The 19,195-nt window shown below is 38.9% G+C and overlaps 1 protein-coding gene across 1 annotated transcript in view; it reads left to right on the forward strand.

Moving 5' to 3' along the window:
- ATP13A5 (ATPase 13A5) overlaps positions 1 to 19,195 on the forward strand; it is a 99,621-nt gene that overhangs the window by 18,062 nt on the left and 62,364 nt on the right. The window contains exons 6-7 of the mRNA XM_010959264.3: positions 9,586 to 9,655; positions 12,293 to 12,427. Of these exons, the coding sequence (XP_010957566.2) occupies positions 9,586 to 9,655; positions 12,293 to 12,427 (205 nt within the window). The remainder of the gene's footprint in view (positions 1 to 9,585; positions 9,656 to 12,292; positions 12,428 to 19,195) is intronic.

Genomic DNA, 19,195 nt, shown 5'->3' on the forward strand with positions numbered 1-19,195 from the left:
CTCCGCCAGCAGAACTGAAATTTCAAATAGCTTATGATCAGTGAATTGTTGACATAATGCTTCATCAACTTCAATAACCCCAGTTCATTTACCAGCGTCAGAGAGATAGTCTTAAATTATTCTCATCTTAGACAAGCTTATTAAAAAGAAAAGAGTAAAAAAATGCAATCAAATTACATTGGATATTTTCTCTCAGGACTGTAGAGCAGTATTCTCTGTGTTGTCTTTTTTCTTTCCTTAAAAAGATCTTGAGTCATTTCATAAACAGCAGCATCTTAATTCTCTAAATCCTTGGAGAAAGACAATATAATGGCTGCATCTTACTACGGAGAACCAGCCCTGGAGATGAGAATTTTGTCTGTTCAGTTAATTGTGTTATTCACCACTGTATTTACAGCACCTAGAACAGTGCCCAATTCATGGTAGAAACTCAATAGATATTTGTGGAATGAATGAATAAATAAATGCACTCATTGATCTGTTAACTAAACTCCTCAAATATTCCAGGCATTTTGCAAGGCGGTAGGGAGCTAAGGATAAATAAGACTTAGTCATCATCCCAGAGACATTGACTGGCTAGTGGGAAAGACGGACAAGGGTAAGTGGTACAGTTGTGAGAACTGTAGATGCACACAGATTAGGGAGTAATAGTGAAATAGTAGCACTGGAAATAGACTACTCATTAACTCACGTGATCTAGAGTCCCTGCTTCTGTCATCTATAAGTTTGAAATGATAAATCCTAGTGAGTCTGCCAAGTCAACCATCGCAAGACTTCCCAAGAATCTTATTAATCACCTTCATCTCTTGCCCAATTTAAGGACAAGAAGAAGGATCTGCCTGACCTTCTTCACAGTTAGTGAAAAATACAAATTCTCAAGCTACGAAGCAATCTGGTACTTAAAAGACAGGCTCTTGGGTCCTATTCCATAATTCTGATTTAGTGGGTAGAAACTAGGGGGAGTGGTGAGAGAAGAAATTCTGCATTTTTAGCAAACACCCCCGTGATCTGTATTCACACCAAGCCTGAGAGTTACTGATCTGTTATTGTTTTCAAGTTTTCCCTCTGAACAGTATGAAAAATGAACCAGGCATCTAGACGATGACAGTATTACAAAATGCCTTAGAAATGGTACCATTATATAAGATTTCAGATGCAATGCTTAATACATTGAAACAGAAAAAGTTTTCAAAGTCATTAAAAACATATTGGTTTAATAACATTAAGCACAAGACATTGAAAGGATTGATTGATTTAGGAAATAGAGTTGATAAATGTATCAGAGTAGGTGTACTCTGCCTAGGAAACCATTTCCACAGGAAAGATTTCCCATCAGTGTAGCCACCTCATGTTTGTTCTTATATCTCAAGTGCCAAGCTTTAATAAGCATCATACATAATTAAATTTAGATCCGGTCCACACAATAAAGAACTTGACAATCTAATAAGCAAGACAAAGGGTATAGTTTCCCAAATATGAAGAATAGAGGGGATAATCTACTTAGAAACATAAAGTCATGTTTTATTTTCTGAGTTTTTCTATTTGGAGAGTAAAGAGAGTAAGTAGAATGTGGAACATCTGCCCCCTGCACCCAGTCTTCCTCCTTGTTTTTTAGTGGAAGACTGAAGACTTTTTTCAAAAATTTAATGTGATTGATTAGTTGGTTGAGTAATATCTTACCAATTTCCTCAATGAATTTAAGCTTGCTGGCATGAAAAGCAAGGACCCAATATAAGAAATAAAGAAAGGGAAATACATAAAAAAACCTCTAATTATGAAAAGCCACAAGAGTCTAAATATATCCTCTTTTAGGCTTCCTAGCAGCCGAAGAGAAAATGCACAGACGTATGTAATTCTCATTTTTCTGTTGCAAAAAGCAAATTAAGGCATCAAGAGTGATAACTTGTCCCTTAAATCACCAGAGGGCATCAGGAAGAAAGCAGGCAAATTATTCCAGAGGTTCCCTGCCACATAATATTTGTCTTTCTCTTTCTGGCTTACTTCACTTAAAATGACAATATCCAGGATCATCCATTTCGCTGCAAATGGCATTATTTCGTTCTTTTTTATGGCTGAATAGTATTCCATTGTGTGTATATATGTGTGTGTGTGTGTGTATCACAACTTCTTTATCCAGTGATTTGCTGATGAACATTTAGGTTGCTTCCATGTCTGGCTATTGTATATAGTGCTACCAAGAATATTGGGGTGCATGTGTCTTTTTGAATTAGAGTTCCCTCCAGATATATACTAAGAAGTGGGATTGCTGGATCATAAGGTAATTTTAAGTTTTTTAAGGAACCTTCATACTGTTTTCCATAATGGCTGCACTAAACTATTTTCCTACCAACATTGTAGGAGAGTTCTCTTTTCTCTACACCCTCTCCAGCATATATCATTTGTGGACTTCTGAATGATGGCCATTCTCACTGGTGTGAGGTGATACCTCAGTGTATTAGGACAGTTTTGGGATGACTCTTCATCTTCTTTCCACTCAGCCCACCCTGCTCCTGCCTCTTTTGTTTAGCTTCCTGAAAAGAGAAGGGGAACTTTCTGGCAGTACAAGTCCAGGTACCTCCTGACTGGGGGTAGGTTCCAGACCAGCCACCTTGCTGGTAACCCAGAACTCGGGAAGGAAAAAAGTGTTGATGGATATGGTTTTCCAATTTCTATGATGGGAATGATCCAACTATGGCTGATTTCAATGTGACGTCACTGACCATGGAGCTGTGAAGAGGTGCTCACAATTAGCTCAGTGATTCCACAGGACCAAACTTAATTCTCAACGCTTGTCACACCATGGGGCAAAAGTCATGTCTGTTGTTACGAGAAGACAGAAATCATCTGGGGGACAAACAGCAGAGGAGGGTGGATTTTCCATCAGTGCTAAGCTCCAAGCTGGTGGAGGCTGTTCCAGAAGAAGAGAAAAAAAGAAGTAAGAGGAAGGCAGTGTCAACTAAAATAAATGCGAAGCCTAAAAGTTAAGAGTCATGTTTTATTTGGCAGGAGGACTCGAGCCAGGATGACAGCCTCTCAGATCGCTCTGAGGGATGGCTCCCAAGAGGTAGGGGAGGAGCTAGGATATATAGGAGCTTTACAACAAAGTCCAGGTAGTTGGAACAATAAAAGATTACTTGTTATCTAAAGAAAACCAGGCATCTCAAGTTAAAGAATTTAGTGCTTTTCTTTGTATGGGAGGAAGCAAACATTTGGGCTCACTGAATTCATTCCTTTTACAAGCACTTAGCTATCTAGTACCAGTATCTTATCCTTTCTTCTTTTGAGTCCCCTCAGAGGGCACCACTGTGAGTGGCTGCAGAGGCCGGGCTGCAGGCTTGTCTTCCCTGGGGTGTGGCGGCGGCTGATGACTTGATGGCTTCAGCATTCTTTGTTTACTTATACGGTTTGCAGTATTTTTCCATTCACAGCAGGAAAGAGTGAAAGAGATTCGGACTTCTGTGAAACCCTCTTCTCTTTCTCCTCACGTCTTGTGGGGAGCAGAAGTCAGAAAAGAAGTCATGGCTATGTACTGTGACACTTATCCCCTTGGAAAGCTGCAGCCCTAGAAAATAGCCCAAATGTAGACGCTCGCCCATCAGATCAATTCTTTGGAAAAGAGTTAGGAAGGGTGGGTTGAAGTAGAGGAGTCTGGCCTCACTAATTTTTCTGGAAACCAGTAAGTTTGTCTCAAATCTTAGCATTTGGTTAGAAGTCAGCAACTTACTTTAAAATATAACCCTTGGTTCTATGGCTCTGGGGCCACTGAAAGTATAAAGTCATTTAACTCCAATGCCTTGTTTCGGAGCAAAACCTTATGGCAGCACAAGTTAGCCTGAGTCCTGGGTCTCCCTGGTGAGATGCTGCCTGGGGTTTCTCCCCCTCCCCCCACCCCCACCCAGAAACCCTCCTGCTCCTCTACCTTCTGCATCCTCCTGTCTGGGAATACTCTGGGCACTTCCCCCAAAAAGATGACCAGAAGTGCCTCACTTAGCTCACATGTACAACATGAAATCCTACAAGAGTTTGATTTTCTTTGAGGCTATCTGAAAATGTGCTTTAGGGAGTGAAAGAAATGGACAGGTCACAGGTGAGGACTGATATGAAAACCTAAAATGACTTTGTCATTTGTAAATCGAGCCTTCTCTATATAAATGTTTCATCAAAGTATAGAAGCAGCTTCAAGCACTGTTAAAATAGGGATTTTTCTCCCAGAAAGCGATTTCTCAAAACATGCGAACTTTGTTATTATTATTTAATGTGAGGGCTCTAAGACCAGCATACCTGTTACATTCTGCAAACCCCAGCAACTGGATGCCATTTCCAGGCATCTGAAAATTTCTTAGGTCTCCCTTCCTTTATAAAGTGGGTGCATTAGGGGAGTGAAAGACTAACTAGCAGAATCACCTGGGGACTTTTTTCAAACTCTAATAAACCTGCTCCCTAAAAATTCCAAAATTCATGGAAGTGGGTCATGCCAGAACCCCCTGGCTTAGCATTAACTGTTTGGAAAACTATAAATCATTTTCTCTGCCAAGGACTCAATTGGTAGCTTATAAAGAATTGAAGTAGACAGAGACATACAAAACAAACTATGATTACCAAAGGGGAAAGAGGAGTTTGGGATTAACATATACACACTACTACATATAAAAGGGATAAAAAACAAGGACCTACTGTATAGCACAGGGAACTCTATTCAATATCTGGCAATAACCTATAATAGAAAAGAATCTGAAAAAGGATATATATATAATTGAATCACTTTGCTGTATACCTGAAACTAACACAACATTATGAATCAACTGTACTTCAATTTAAAAGAAAAATGGAAGCAGAGTGGTCACATGCAATTTGAAAAAGCTTATCAGTGATTCTGACATGATCCTCCTGCCTATAGTCTTCACCATCTGGAGCCTAAATGGCCTAGCATACAATATACTCTCAACAATTATTTGGTGAATAAATTGATGAATGAATGAATGAATGAATGAACAAATAATCAAATTGAAAAGAGATACAGACCATCCCCAAAGAAAACATTCCCAGTCATCCATGCCTGGTTTTTCAGGAATAAATACCTTCCAGCAGATTTACCAATATCTCATGGTTGCAAGAAACCTCAGTGCTCCTTCAAGTCTAGCTCACGGCCAGTGCAGAAATGCCCCCATAACCTTCCTGTCAAGAAATTCTTCGATCTCTTCTGGAGAGGGACCTTCTACCTCCATAGCAATGATTCCCTTAATGAATAGTTCTGATTATGAGGTAAGTCTACCTAATCTCATTCAGACTATTTAGTTTTGGAGACCACAAGGAATAATTTCAGGATCTCGTTTCTCTGCCAGCTCGTCAAATTTTTAAAGTCAGAGCATGTCCTGTCCTTCATTCCTTGAACTTTGCTCACGTGACCCAGCTTCAAGCCTCATATTCCAGTGGTTGCTCAGCCATTGGTCAATGTCCCGGACAGTCTGCTTGGCTTGCACTGAATTTGAGATGAGTACATGATCCCTCAACACACAGTACTTTTTGGCAAGACATAGTGGAAAAGATGAAGCAGCCAGGGCATGCCAGTCTGTGGTCAAACATGACCCTAAAGAGGATCATAGACAGGGAAGTATGAATCCGCGGCATCTCAGTCCTCGTGAGACCTGAGCCTCTCTCCCTTAACAATAACATCAGAAACCATCTCACCAGACAAGGAAAGGCAAAGAGCATAGGGCACTTGACTTGCTCCTTTCTTTTGTTTTGTTTTGTTTTGTTTTGTTTTTAATTTTTATTTTTTTTTTGAAGTCTAGTTGATTTACAATGCTTCAGGTGTACAGCAAAGTGACTCAGTTATATATATATATATATATATATATATATATATATATATATATATATATATATATATATATATATATAAATGTGTATATATATACTTTTTTTGTAAATATGCAGTCTTTTTTAGACTCTTTTCCATTATAGGTTATTACCAGAAGTTAAATATCATTTCCCATGCTTTACAGTAGGTCCTGTTGTTTATCTGTTTTACATATAGCAGTGTATATCTGTTAATCTCAAATTCCAACTCCATTCCTCCCCTCCCCCCTTTCCCCTGTGGTAACCATAAGTTTGTTTTCTGTGTCTGTGAGTCTGTTTCATGTCTGTAAATAAATTCATTTGTATTATTTTTTTAGATTCCACATATAAGTGATATCATATATTTGTCTTTCTCTGTCTAATTTACTTCACTTAGTATGGTATTCTCAAGGTTCATCCATGTTGCTGCAAATGGCATTATTTCATTCTTATGGCTCAGCAGTAGTCCATCATATATATACACCACATCTTCTTTATCCATTTGTCTGTCAATGGACATTTAGGTTGCTTCCATGTCTTGGCTATTGTAAATAGTGCTGCTGTGAACTCTGAGGTCCATGTCTCTTTGAATTAGTATTTTCTTTGGGTATATGACCAGGAGTGAGATTGCTGGATCATAGAGTAACTCTATTTTTAGTTTTTTAAGGAACCTCCAAACTGTTATTCATAGTGACTGTACCAATTTACATTCCCACCAACAGTGTAGGAGGGTTTCCTTTCCTCCACACCCTCTCCAGCATTTATTATTTGTAGATTCTTTATGATGGCATTCTGTCTAGTGTGAGGTGATACCTCATGGTGGATTTTATTTGCATTTCCATAATAATTAGCAATGTTAAACATCTTTTCATGTGCCTGTTGGCCTTTCTAAATTGCCTTTCATAGCCTGTGTGCTCCTGTAGTTCTGTACACAGGGTTTCAGCCTTGTTAGGGGAAAGGGCATTCTAGTCATGGGTCACAAAGGTCCTCATTAATTATTTCCATTATTTAGGGAACATTCTCTGTGTCAAATACTGTGCCCTTAGATGCCAGAAAAAAACAAAAGTTGAGAAAGCTCCATCTCTGCCATTAAAGAGGGTCTAGGAAATTTGAGGGGAGGGACATATGTTACAATTCAAAGAGGTACATGCTATTATTAAGAAATGAAGGTTTTGTCCATCAATGGATGATTGAATAAAGAAGATGTGGTATATTTATATAATGGAATACTATTCAGCCATAAAAACCAACAATATAACACCATTTGCAGCAACATGGATGTTCCTGGAGAATGTCAGTCTAAGTGAAGTAAGCCAGAAAGAGAAAGAAAAGTACTATATGAGATTGCTCATATGTGGAATCTAAAAAAAAAACAAAAAAAAAACCATAAATACAAAACAGAAACAGACTCACAGGCATAGAATACAAACTTGTGGCTGCCAAGGGGGTGGGGGGTGGGAAGGGATAGACTGGGACTTCAAAATGTAGAATTGATAAACAAGATTATACTGTATAGTACAGGGAAATATATACAAGATCTTACGGTAGCTCACAGAGAAAAAAATGTGACAATGAATATATATATGTTCATGTGTAACTGAAAAATTGTGCTCTACACTGAAATGTGACACAACATTGTAAAATGAGTATAAATCAATAAAAAATGTTAAAAAAAAAAAAAAAGAAATGAAGGGTTGTTGGAGGCAAGAAAAATATTTGATCGTGCCTGTGGGGATAAGCGGGACTTCAACTACAGTTGCCATTTATTAAGAACTTGTCATGTTCTAGGCACTTGTGCTAAATGCTTTACATAGTTATACCATATGCTACTGATAGCAATTTCATAAAGCATGTACTGTGAGGTATTCCATTTTATAGCTAAGGGAATGGGAGCTCACACCTCATTCATCCATTCATTCATTCAACAAAAAGTTTCTCAAGTGCATTTTGTGTATTAGACCCTGTTTCAGGCATTCAGGATGTACCAGTGCCCTCTAGAAGCTTATATTATAGCGGAGGATCCACTCTATTGTTTGCATGCTTGTTAACGTGTAAATAATACGGTGTAACTTCAGATTATCAAACACCCTATAAAGAAAAATGATATCGGTTAAGGAGCGAAAGAGAATCTGAGTTGGGTGGTCAGGGTAGCTATTTTAGATAGAATTGTTCAGGAAGCCTCCATTAAGATGTTACCTGAACAGAGGCCTGAATGAAGAGTGGAAGTAGTCATGGAAACATGTGGGGGAAGCTGGCTCCAGGCAGAGGGAGGAGGAAGTACAAAGGATTAGCTGAACTCAGAACTCAAATTTGGATGTGTTGGATCTTGAATTTCTCAACCACTAGGATCTATTATCAGAAGTGGTTCTCAGCGGCTAAGTAGGCATTAGCAAAGTGAAGGACCTGGGGAGGGGATGCCAAGGAGAGAGACTGGGGGAGAGAGAGGGAGAGAGAGATTGAACCAAGTACAGGATTCTGAGGAGTTCTGAGACTTGACAAAAATAGGTTATTTCCGCAGATTCTGGAAAAAAAATCCTACCCACCAAAGTGGGGTTTGAGTTATGACCCCTTCCTGGTGTGAGGTTTAGGGATTTCTGAAGTCCCTAACACAGCAGCACATGCTGTTTGACCTCACTGCTTCTCAACATCTTTGAGCCACAGTGATTTCACGCATGGAGTCAGAAGACCTTGATTTGAGTCCTCGCTGACCTTCAAACAATAAATGCATTTGGAATAGCATGGCAGAGAAGTCAGACAAACTTGAGCTCAGCTCCCTGTCATACCCTGGACCAAAGATCCGTCCTGCAGCTTTTCACCGTTGGTCCTTACTGAGGCAGAGTGTGAACTGGAGTCATAGAGACCATGGTGGGAAGCCTGGCTCTGCCTCTTCCTAGCTCTGAAACTCTGAGAAAGTTACTTAGTTTGTCTGAACTGCAGTTTTCTTTATAATAAAGATGATAATATAAATCTCCTAAGGATAATGTGATGAGTAAAGGAGAAAGTGCATATAAATGGTTAAATGTGGGTTCTGACATTGTCATCTCTGCTTAAAAGTTATATTGTGATTAATATTAGATATATGCACCTTTGTCAAAACACCCACACTGACAATAGTTCTTCCCATTGGCAAAGTGGGGATATCAGTTCTTTCCTCTGGACTATGATCAAATGACAGAATCTTTTGTAAGAACTTTATAAATTATAAACTGCTGTGCAAACATGAGGGCTTCTTACTGTAATGTACATATGTGTAGATTTACAAGGTGTTAGCCATAAAGACCATATACCATCTTCCAGTTCATTGGCTCATTCCTTCAAATATTCATTGAGTTCATACACTAACAACCTGTCCTGGGTGCTGGAGATACCAAGGTAAGATAGATACAATCTCCAACCTCAAGAGCAATCCAGAATGCTTGAGAATTCTGGGAACATCTTTGTATCTGTGTCTTTTTAGCTGTTCTTAGAGTATAATCAAATGATTTTAAGAAACTCAGATGCCTTTCTAACTTCATTTTGATCCTTGGTTGTATTGTACTTAAGATATCGTTTAACCAGAAAAACAACATTGTCCATCATGTACTTTCATTTAAAAATATGTTAGTATTTTAAGAATGGCACATTAATTTTTGACTGAAGGTACAAAGTCCCTAAAGTGTAGAGAAGGGACTTCTGCTTAGCGTACCTTGTACTCGCTTACTGACAAGCTTGTAGGTGTGACACTAATAGATGATCAATCTCCTGCAGAAGGTTAGTGTGCGGGCCCAATGCCATTGAGGTGGACATACAACCCATATGGAAGCTGCTTGTTAAACAGGTAACTGTTTTTATTTTTGCAAAAAAAACAAAACAAAACAAAAAAAACCTTCTGTTTTTTACTTTTTACTTCCTAGTATTCAGGGAAATCTTAAACACATGAATACTTTGAAGAGGAAAAAAATCTGTATTTCATGCAACTTTATTATTTGGCAACAATTTTCCCATTTTTAGTTTATTCTTTTCTTGCCTGCTGAGGTTTTAAAAATATTACTTCTTATATATATATTTATTCCAGGATTTCTAACTGGTCCTTTTTCATAGCCACTTGTCTCAAATTCAAACTCACTTTACAATTCTCTTCCCAGTATGAGGGACGATTCCCATTTTATAATCTCCTGTTTGTTTTGTTTTCTTCAATTTTTGGTGGTAGGTGTAGCGGGCGGGACTTGGGGAGTATTGTTACTCACGACCTCTGAGGATTTAAGAAGTAATATTTTGGTCTTTTTCATGTTGCTCTATTATATCCATTTTCTTGAAGGTGACTTCTTCCTCTGTTAGTGGGGTTTTTAATTTATTTGTTTGTCTTTTATTTTCTTGTGAGCTTTGAAGCTATTATTCTTGCTAACCTCGCCGTGGGTGGGACTTTCCCTTCCTCCATTTTTCTCTTTCTCTCTGTGCTCATGCCCCCTCCTTGGCGACTCTGCGTTTGCCTCTTAGTGGTCCCCATGGGTCCCCAGTTCAGAACTGGGGCCAGTATTGGAGGTTTGAGCTCTGTCCCTAAGGATGCAGACCCTGAGCCAACTTGAGGCCTGGCCGAGGTCACAGCTGCACCACAAACTTGTCTCTCCTATGCCGCCCTCTGCTGGTGAACCCTGGCTGGTTGTTACTTTCCTCAGCCTCTGGGACAGGGGAAACCCATCGTTACTGCTGTTTCCTTCAGCAAGCCGGCTTTGTGTCCCCTGCCACTGATGGGACTTTAATTCCCCTTAGCATTGAGCTCCTAACCATTGCCCTCCAGTCCTTGTGTGAAACCGAGCAGACGGATCAATCAGTGCTGCACATTTCTAGTCTATTTCCACCCACAAAGATGGCCATTTTGGTTTTTAGCATGGTCATTTTTTAAAAATGCATTTTTATTAGACTTTTTTTTTTTTAAGAGCAGTTTTAGGTTCACAGCAAAATTGACTGGAAGGTTCTGAGATGCCCCATATACTCCATGCGTCCATGTATGCACGATCTCTCCTACCATTACAAAGCAGGCCGCTTTTTAAACTCCTTCCCTCAAGTACATTTTCAAATTACCAAAGACTCTCTCAAGTGCCAGTCTGGTCTACTTTTAAAGAAGTGCTCATATTTTCCGGCACTTATTTATTAGGCCTTTAGTAGAAAAAAACAAAAAACAAGTAAAACTACTTCTTCACATTTGATTTCAAAAGAATCTTGAACAAGGGAACTAAATTAATTAGGATAGGTTTGTTTCTCCTACAAGAAGTATTTAACCAATTTTCTACTGCATTTATACAAACTCAAAATCATATTATCATAAACGTATTATCTACAGTTAAAGCAGTTTATGCCAAGTAGAGAGAAGAGCTATAATTTGTAAGAGAAGTGTGTTGCAATGGAAATAATAAAAACATTAAGGAACATGAGCTTTTTTTTTAACATATAAAATACATCCAAGGATTTAGGAAAATTTTAAGATATGTCCTATTAGCTTATTAACTGGATGTCAGTTCATTTTTAGGACGAAGATAGAAATGTATTTAATATATTAGAGAATGACAAGAAGTAGAGGTAGGAAAGAGTGGCACTGACTTTAGGTACTGCTTCATCTAGTTCATAATAATTATACAGAGCCCTTCACCAAGAAAAGCATCCTTGCTTTGTTCAGGTGGACTCTTTAATCCATGCTACGTGGGTAAGTCACGGAACCATCTCTAGCTCCCTCGGGTTTGCCCTCTCTGTTATTATTAAGTCAGTGGGACCAAAATAGAGACCTTTAGGGAATTTTAAAAAGTTGAATAAATTATTTAGAGATCAAAAATACCTGCAAGGGTGACCAGCTTTGGGGCTGGTGATACATTCTGCCCATACTCTCCCTGCAGCTTTGGGCGAGACTTTTCTCTTCCCTGGATAAGACTAGCCCTCCTCACTCAAGGGGAGGCCCATGTTGGCTTGACTGACTCTCAGAGGGTCTTGGTTAAACCTGAGACATGAGAGTATGTTATTTTTAAACGAATGACCTGGATAAAAGCGGAATCTTGAATTTTTAGTGTACAACCTGACTACGTTTGCAGTATGTGATTACATGAAGAAGAAACCTGCAATAAAATTCCAAAACTGAAGTTTATTTTAAAAAGAGTCTGAATCCTGTTTCCCCTCCATTATGGGTAAATCTGCTTAAAAAGGTAAATTGTTAGAAATTTGTTATTGGTAAAATATTTTTGAAAATTCAAAATAAATAAGAATGATCAATTTATTAGCATGACTCTGAGTGATTAAGATACATTTGCTTCTGCTATGTCACATTCTGTGTGCTTGACATTGTCTTCACTGAAATTAATGGAGTTCTAAGTGAATTCAATTGTTGTATGTTGGAAAAATTGGAAAAAAAATCTATCAAGAAATGACGTCATCTTGACTGCCATTAAGGTCCATGTAAGTGACCCACACACTGTTTTTGCACCTACAGGTTTTAAATCCATTCTACGTGTTTCAAGCCTTTACCCTAACTTTGTGGCTGTCTCAAGGTTACATCGAATACTCTGTGGCCATCATCATCTTGTCTGTTATCTCCATTGTCTTAAGTGTGTATGATTTGCGACAGGTAAGAGCAGAAATCTTAGTTGGACTCTGTATTAGCTTCTGGCTGTACAAGAAGTAAACCTATGGAATTTCCGCTGAGAGCAAAGAGTTGCTTTGCTAGACATAAGTCATAACAAAGGAAAAAGTAAAGGCTTACTAAACATCTCAGAAGGAGGGCTTCAGGAATACCAGGTAGATTTAATCGTCTTTGCAAACTGATTATCAGCTGAAAACATTGAATGATATTGAATACTATGTTTAGAAGGACTCTAATTCTGCATCTGAGTGGTGTAGGAAAGACAACTGTGACGGATTAATGATGACAGCCTAGTATCTTTCCATCTCTCTTGCCATCATTGTTTAGAGCCATTTAAAATTTTCCTTTCAAAGAAAATTAGTCTTCGAAATGATACAGCAACACATTCTGAGTTGGAATCTCACTGAATATCACTTATATCTCCAAAGCTTCTCTAAGTCTCAGTTCTCCACAGCATCTTTCTGGAAAATGTTCTGCTACGTTGCTTAAGATTCACCAGGCTAAGTTATGAAGCAACCTGTAAAGTCTGTCTCACTGTATCTGTTGTATATTTTTGAAAACTTGACTCCGGAATTAGATTTTTAGTCATGGGGAGCAATAGTATTTGTGTCAAGCCATCAATTCTACTGAAGTAGTCTAGTCTCAAACTTGCTCCTTCATCTAGAGAAGAGGAAACTAAGATACAGGGAGCTTGTTCAGGTCATAAAGTGGGTTTGTGACAAAGTCAGGGTTTCTGGCTCCTCATAAGTGAAATTCTACTGTGTGTGCAGTATTTCCTTAGCAGAAAGCCCTTTTCAAAGTAGCATATAGCTGGGGAAGAAAGTCAAACCAACGTGTGAGAGGAGCGATGCATTCTAGCTGTTAGTAGAGTCAGTAAAGTTCTGGATGTATGTCAGTAAGGCAGACGTGGAGGCTTTTAAACAAACCCCACTGAAAAAGCCCTTTTATTACTCATCTGTTTCAGTCACTCAGCAAATATCAGGTCTAAGATTGGCTTTTTATCTGGTTGTAGATCCTACAGATTTTGAGTTATGAAGTGTTGGATGACAAATCAAAGAAAGGCGATATATATCTAAAGGGTTAGAAAACAGGACCTCAAAATGAAAAGTTAAATGAATGGAGACACTTTGAGCTAGAGAGTGAGGATGAGAAGGGCTTTGTTACATTTGTTTTCTTGCTTTTTTATATTGAGTTCCTGAGTGTGTTTCTTCACCGACTAATTTAAATCCCAGAAATATTAACAGTGACCAGTAACCTGCCTTTGATGGTAGCAATTTCTTTCTGTCTAGCTGACGAGTCAGGTGAAGAATGACTGTCCTTCTGGTGAACTCTGAGCATTTGAACAAAAACGGGAAAGTAGACACCAGGACGATAAAAGATCTGCCACATTCTGCTCAGCCACAGTAGGAAACAAATGACAGTGTCCCAAACATTTACCTTTGTCATTTGATAGACGTATGTAATATGAGGCCCCCAAATCAAATTTCTAGTTGCTGGGTTTTGAGAAATCTTTGCTTTAATAGAATATGTAATTTGATGCCAGCAAGCCTCTCATGCTTCCCGGCTTATGTCAAACATGAGGGAATACAGTCCTTCTTTTATGTGCTTCATGCTGTTGGGAAGACATATGCACACAATCACCTGAGTGTATCATCACAGACCATCTCTGGGTTCTGCGGAAAGATACAGAACATTCTGAGGACTTTGGGCAGAAGGTCTTATCTAGTCAAGTCACATTTTCCTTCTCGCTACTCCTACTTGCGTTCCCTGACACTGTTTGTTACTTGACACTTTAACAGTCAGCTTCCTTACCTGTGAGATGTGTGTGTGTGTTCAATGTTATTGCTGCGAGAATTAAATGAAACCATGCATTTGAAGTACTTGTGTTCCTGGTACATATTAGGCACTCATCAGATTTGCTGTTTGTTGCCACTGATATGGCTGTTGCTGCTTTAATTATTCTTCCTGTAGTGGGGGATATAGGCGGTGGATGGGAGGGGGCACAGAGACTGAAGGGAGGAGCTCTGACTTGAACGAGGAAGTAGCATGGGAACATCGCAGGACAGGGCTTCTAGGGACCACTGACTCATTCACTGTGTGACTCTAGGCACTCCTTTCTCCTCCCCGAACTCACTTTCCTCAGCTGCAAATGGCGGGGGGTGGGGGTTAAAATCTGTTTCTTTAGGTCCTACCTTTTTAGAATTCTATCATTTTGCCAGGGCCACCAATAAAGCATGAAAAAACATTAAAACACTAATAAGAAACTTTCTGGGCACTGGAAATGTGGGAGCATGTGTTGCAGACTGGAGTCAATCCTATAGATGCAAACTCTATTAATGTTGGACTGACTGGCCAGATAAACTACTCAGTCAGGCTGTGTACAAAGATAATAGAAACCTGTTTAGGCTGCCTTAATCACAAAAGGGATATATATTAGAAATATTCACCAGTAGCTCATGGAACCCAAGAACACAAAGAACAGAGGGACTTTACCAGGGGCTGGATCCAGGAACTTGGGTTACTCTTCCCAGCCTCTTCCTAGTCTCTGACAGGTATGGAATGAAGTTCACCTGTCTGGGGGCAAGTACTCCACTCCCTCTCCTCTTCTCTGAGAACTGGGTGAGCTCAGAGCTCTGGCAGCCCACAGTTGGTTTGTTGCATGTGGCTTTCTCCCTTCACTGGCACAGCTACTTACAACAGAAGGCACCACACCCATTGGAAGCCAATCCATCAACAGGGGTGATAGCAACGTATCTTTTTGCCTGGGATCCTGGAATAAAGGCTTGAAGCTGCTAGTCATGCGCTATTAGGAAGGAGATCTGAGAAGTGATGTGTAGGTAGGAACAGGGTGACCACCCTTGATTCCTGTGGATGGACAAGCAGAGGAAAAAACTTCCGCAGAGAAAGAGAGGGAAAGAGTGAACCAAATACACAGTGAGACACAGAGGTGAGCAATGCATAGTCCAGCAGAGACAGTCACCTGTTCCTGACAGCATTTCCTGTTCCCATTCAGAGCCCTAGGGAGACCTGCCCGCACTTCCCATCTTAGGTTCATAAGACGTCCCTGCATCCTCATAAGTTCTCATCTTCTGCTTCAACCAGCTTAACAAGATTCTGTTACTGGTGATCAACTTGTCTCAAGGAAATGCGGTGCTATGATTTGATCGAACATGCCCCCTAGGATGTTTCCACTTATTTCCCCCAACTTAAATATTGTCTTTGTCCTGCACTTTTTCCATTTGTACCTTTATGACAAATTTCAGTCTCTCTTTTAAAATTCCTTTATGATGGCCATTTCTTCACTTGGAATTCAGGTGTACCTTTCTTTAAGGAGACCCAAAATAAATTTAGAAATTTCTGTGTAGGAATAGGGAGAAGGGTTGTAGAAAACATTAGGTTTGACTCCAGAATCCAAAGGGAAATATTTCAGTAAGAGAATTACTTGAGATTCCTGAGCTCTTGACCTATTAAATCAAAATATCCAGGGTAATAACAGGAATTTGCACTTTTTTAAACAGTTTCATAACAGGTGATTGTTATACATTCTAAAGGCTTAATTAACAGCTATTACTACAGAGGAATCCACCAAAGGACAAATTCAAGCACCAAGATCTCGAACACAGCTATCTCTTTATTTATTAATGTCATCACCAGCCAAACATATTTTTTCACTCTTTTTACTCTATAAGATGCACAGAAATAGAAGTTTATACAGAGGTTTAATTATGTATTTATTCTTTTGTTTTATCAAAACAGAATTGTTCTATTTACATTAATCTAGAAATTATATTTTTCATCTTACAATGTATATATAATGGCCATCCACCATTATAAACAAATAATTCTAAATCATACTTAAAAACAGTGGTGTGATATTCCATGATAAACCATAATTTATTCAAATGTTCTCTTATTTATGGAAAATAGGAGTTTCTTCTCCAATTTTTGCCACCATAAATATATTAATTCAATTCAAGTTTAATTACAATATAGGACATCCTTACATATTAGTGTTTGCATTTCTTTTTTTCAGCAAAGCAACCAAAAGCTAGGTTGCTGAATCAAAAGATATGTTTGTTTTGAAAAGATACTGTAATATTTTTTTCCCCAAATGAAATAATTCATTCTCCTATTAGCAACATATGAGACTAACCATTTTCTCAAATCGTCACCAGCAATAGGTGTTATATTTACATTAATTTACATTATAAAATTTTCAATCCATTTTTTAAAATTGCATCTCATTGATGTTTTAATTTCTATTTCCCTGATTACTAGTGAGATTAGACACATTTTCCTTCGTCTAAAAGAGATTTGCATTTTTCTTCTCTACTTGCTACCTCTTTATATCTAGCATGCATTTAAACAGTTTTATTTTTTAAATCTTTTCTTCTTTTGACCTTGACTTCTGCTAGATGAAAAAAAAAATGTCTAGTTAAATATGTTTCTTTCTTCTTTATGGTTTCTGGGTTTCTTGTTTTGCTTATAAAAGTTTCCTCTTCCACAATTAGGTATGCTCTTTTTTTCTATTTCTTATTTTCTTAATATTTATTTTAAAATTCTTAATGGGATTTAAACATTCAAAATCTACACCTTAAATAATCTCTGACTGCCTTTATTCAAAACAGTGACTGGCATGGGAATTTCAGACTCGATGGCAGTATTGCAAAGACTTCTTTGAAATGAAGATATGAAGCATTTGTTAATACAAACTTATCTGACTTAACCTGTAAGGCATCTCGTAACACTCTACAAAACGGACCAGTTTCCTGAAACTGTACCTTTGCAGTTTAAATCACAATCAATATCTGCTTAGCACTTTACAGTTTGCGGTGGGCTCTGACATTTATAATGAATGTGCTTGTGTGAGACTTGGCAACCTGTGAAATGATACACATATGATACATCCTCCCACCACCTGAAAGGGAGAGACAGTGGCACTCAGAGAGGGAAAGCGACTTGCTCACGTCACCCAGGAAGAGCAGCTCTACACCTTAGTCCCAGGGTTTCTTGACTCAAAGTCAAGTCACTGTCCCATTAAGCAAAATCACAAAGTAACCTGTGAGCTTCCTGTGGCAGTAAATGATTGTTTAATAATTTTATAACAAAAAGCAGATTAGGGGAGGAAGGCTGGGAGGAAAAGAAGGAGCATCTACTGCCATCTCCAAATCGTGCTAAACAGATACAGGCTTTTGAAAATTACAAGAGGGGAATAAGTTGGCAGAAGAGGCGTAAGGTACCTTCCTGCATCTGCTCTCGCCCCACATCATGCCGCACAGAGAGAGGTTACCTTGCCTGAGCCAAGAAACTCCCCGCTGCCGTCCCGGTCTAACACGCTTGGTGCAGGTATGAGTCCAAATCTTGGCACTCCACTGTATTTCCACTGAACTGTGCTGCACACTCCATTGCTGGCTCCACGGGTGGCTGCGAGCAATAGCACAGAGGGTACCTGGCCCAGAGTGCTTTGCCTCATTCAGGACTGAGCTGGGCTCCAGAGACACCTGAGTTAATGCCCTCATTACTCATTGCTGGAGGAAACCCAGCTACAGCAAACACAAGGACACACAGCAACAGAGGCCAGATAATAACAATATGCAAATTAGTCTTGGAAACTGATCCTGGTCCCACTGAACAGGGACTGAAGAAACCAAAGGGGGTCTAATGAAAATCAGGCAGCGAGTTTCAAAATCATGGCGTGCATCACAGTGTTGGCTTTCTCCTAGTTGGTTGGTTGTCATGGAAACCTGTGTTTGTAGAGTTTCTGAGCACATTAGCTCAAAGAGGATGCTTACATTATCCTACTGCAGCGTTGTTGGGAGAAGTGGAATAATTCAGGTCAATTAAATAAGTATTTCTGAAGTCCTACTATGTGATCCATCACTGGGGATCCATAGATGAATACACAGTCCCATCTTTGAACCTCTGTCCTGCAGGGGAGACCTGACAAGAAAACAGTTGTAGTGGGATGTGATCTATACACTAATACAGGTGGAAACCTAGCGAGCTGAACAATTAATTCTTCCTGGGGGTGTTAGGGACTTAGGGAGCAGAGATGACATTTGAGCAAGGCTTTATGGGAAGGATTAGGAAGAGTTGGCTAGTAGAAACCTGGGGTGAACATTCTAGGGACTAGTTTGAGCAAAGGCATGGAAGTGTGGCAGATTATGCAGAATGCTATGTCTGATAAACAAATCCAGTTTTATGCCAGAATGTTTTGAGAATTATAGTCAAGCATTATTAACTCTTACTTCACCACTTCCAAATGTGTTATCTTCCTCTTCAGCGAAGCTGAAGTTACATGACATTGACTAAGAGAGTTTGCTCAGCAAGAAAATAACTTAAAGAAATTTGTAAGGAAGAATGTTTATCTTCTTAAAAGACAAAAGCTGTTTTCAAGTACTTTCAGAGGACATATTCATCAACAGAAAAGGCTTCAGAGTCAGATATACCTGGGTTTTATTGTTAATTTTAGTACTTAGTAAGCAAATGATTGTAGGAAAGTTACTTTAACATTTTTAAACTCCTCAGTTTTTTTTAATTGTTTTTGCTTTTTGTACATCAGCGATAATAACATTTTCATCATAGGATTATTTCGAGGATTAAAAAAGTCAAGCCATATATTCCAAGTGCCTAAAATAGCACCTGGTACATGGTGGCTGAATAAAGTTCTAAATTGTTTAAAAATAATCATTTGAGTCATTTGTTGTACTCTGGGTATTTCTCCTAGGAACCCTTGGGGTTTTTTGAATAAAG

The sequence above is a fragment of the Camelus bactrianus genome, chromosome 1 (genome assembly GCF_048773025.1).
Source record: "Camelus bactrianus isolate YW-2024 breed Bactrian camel chromosome 1, ASM4877302v1, whole genome shotgun sequence".
Classification (NCBI taxonomy): Eukaryota; Metazoa; Chordata; class Mammalia; order Artiodactyla; family Camelidae; genus Camelus; species Camelus bactrianus.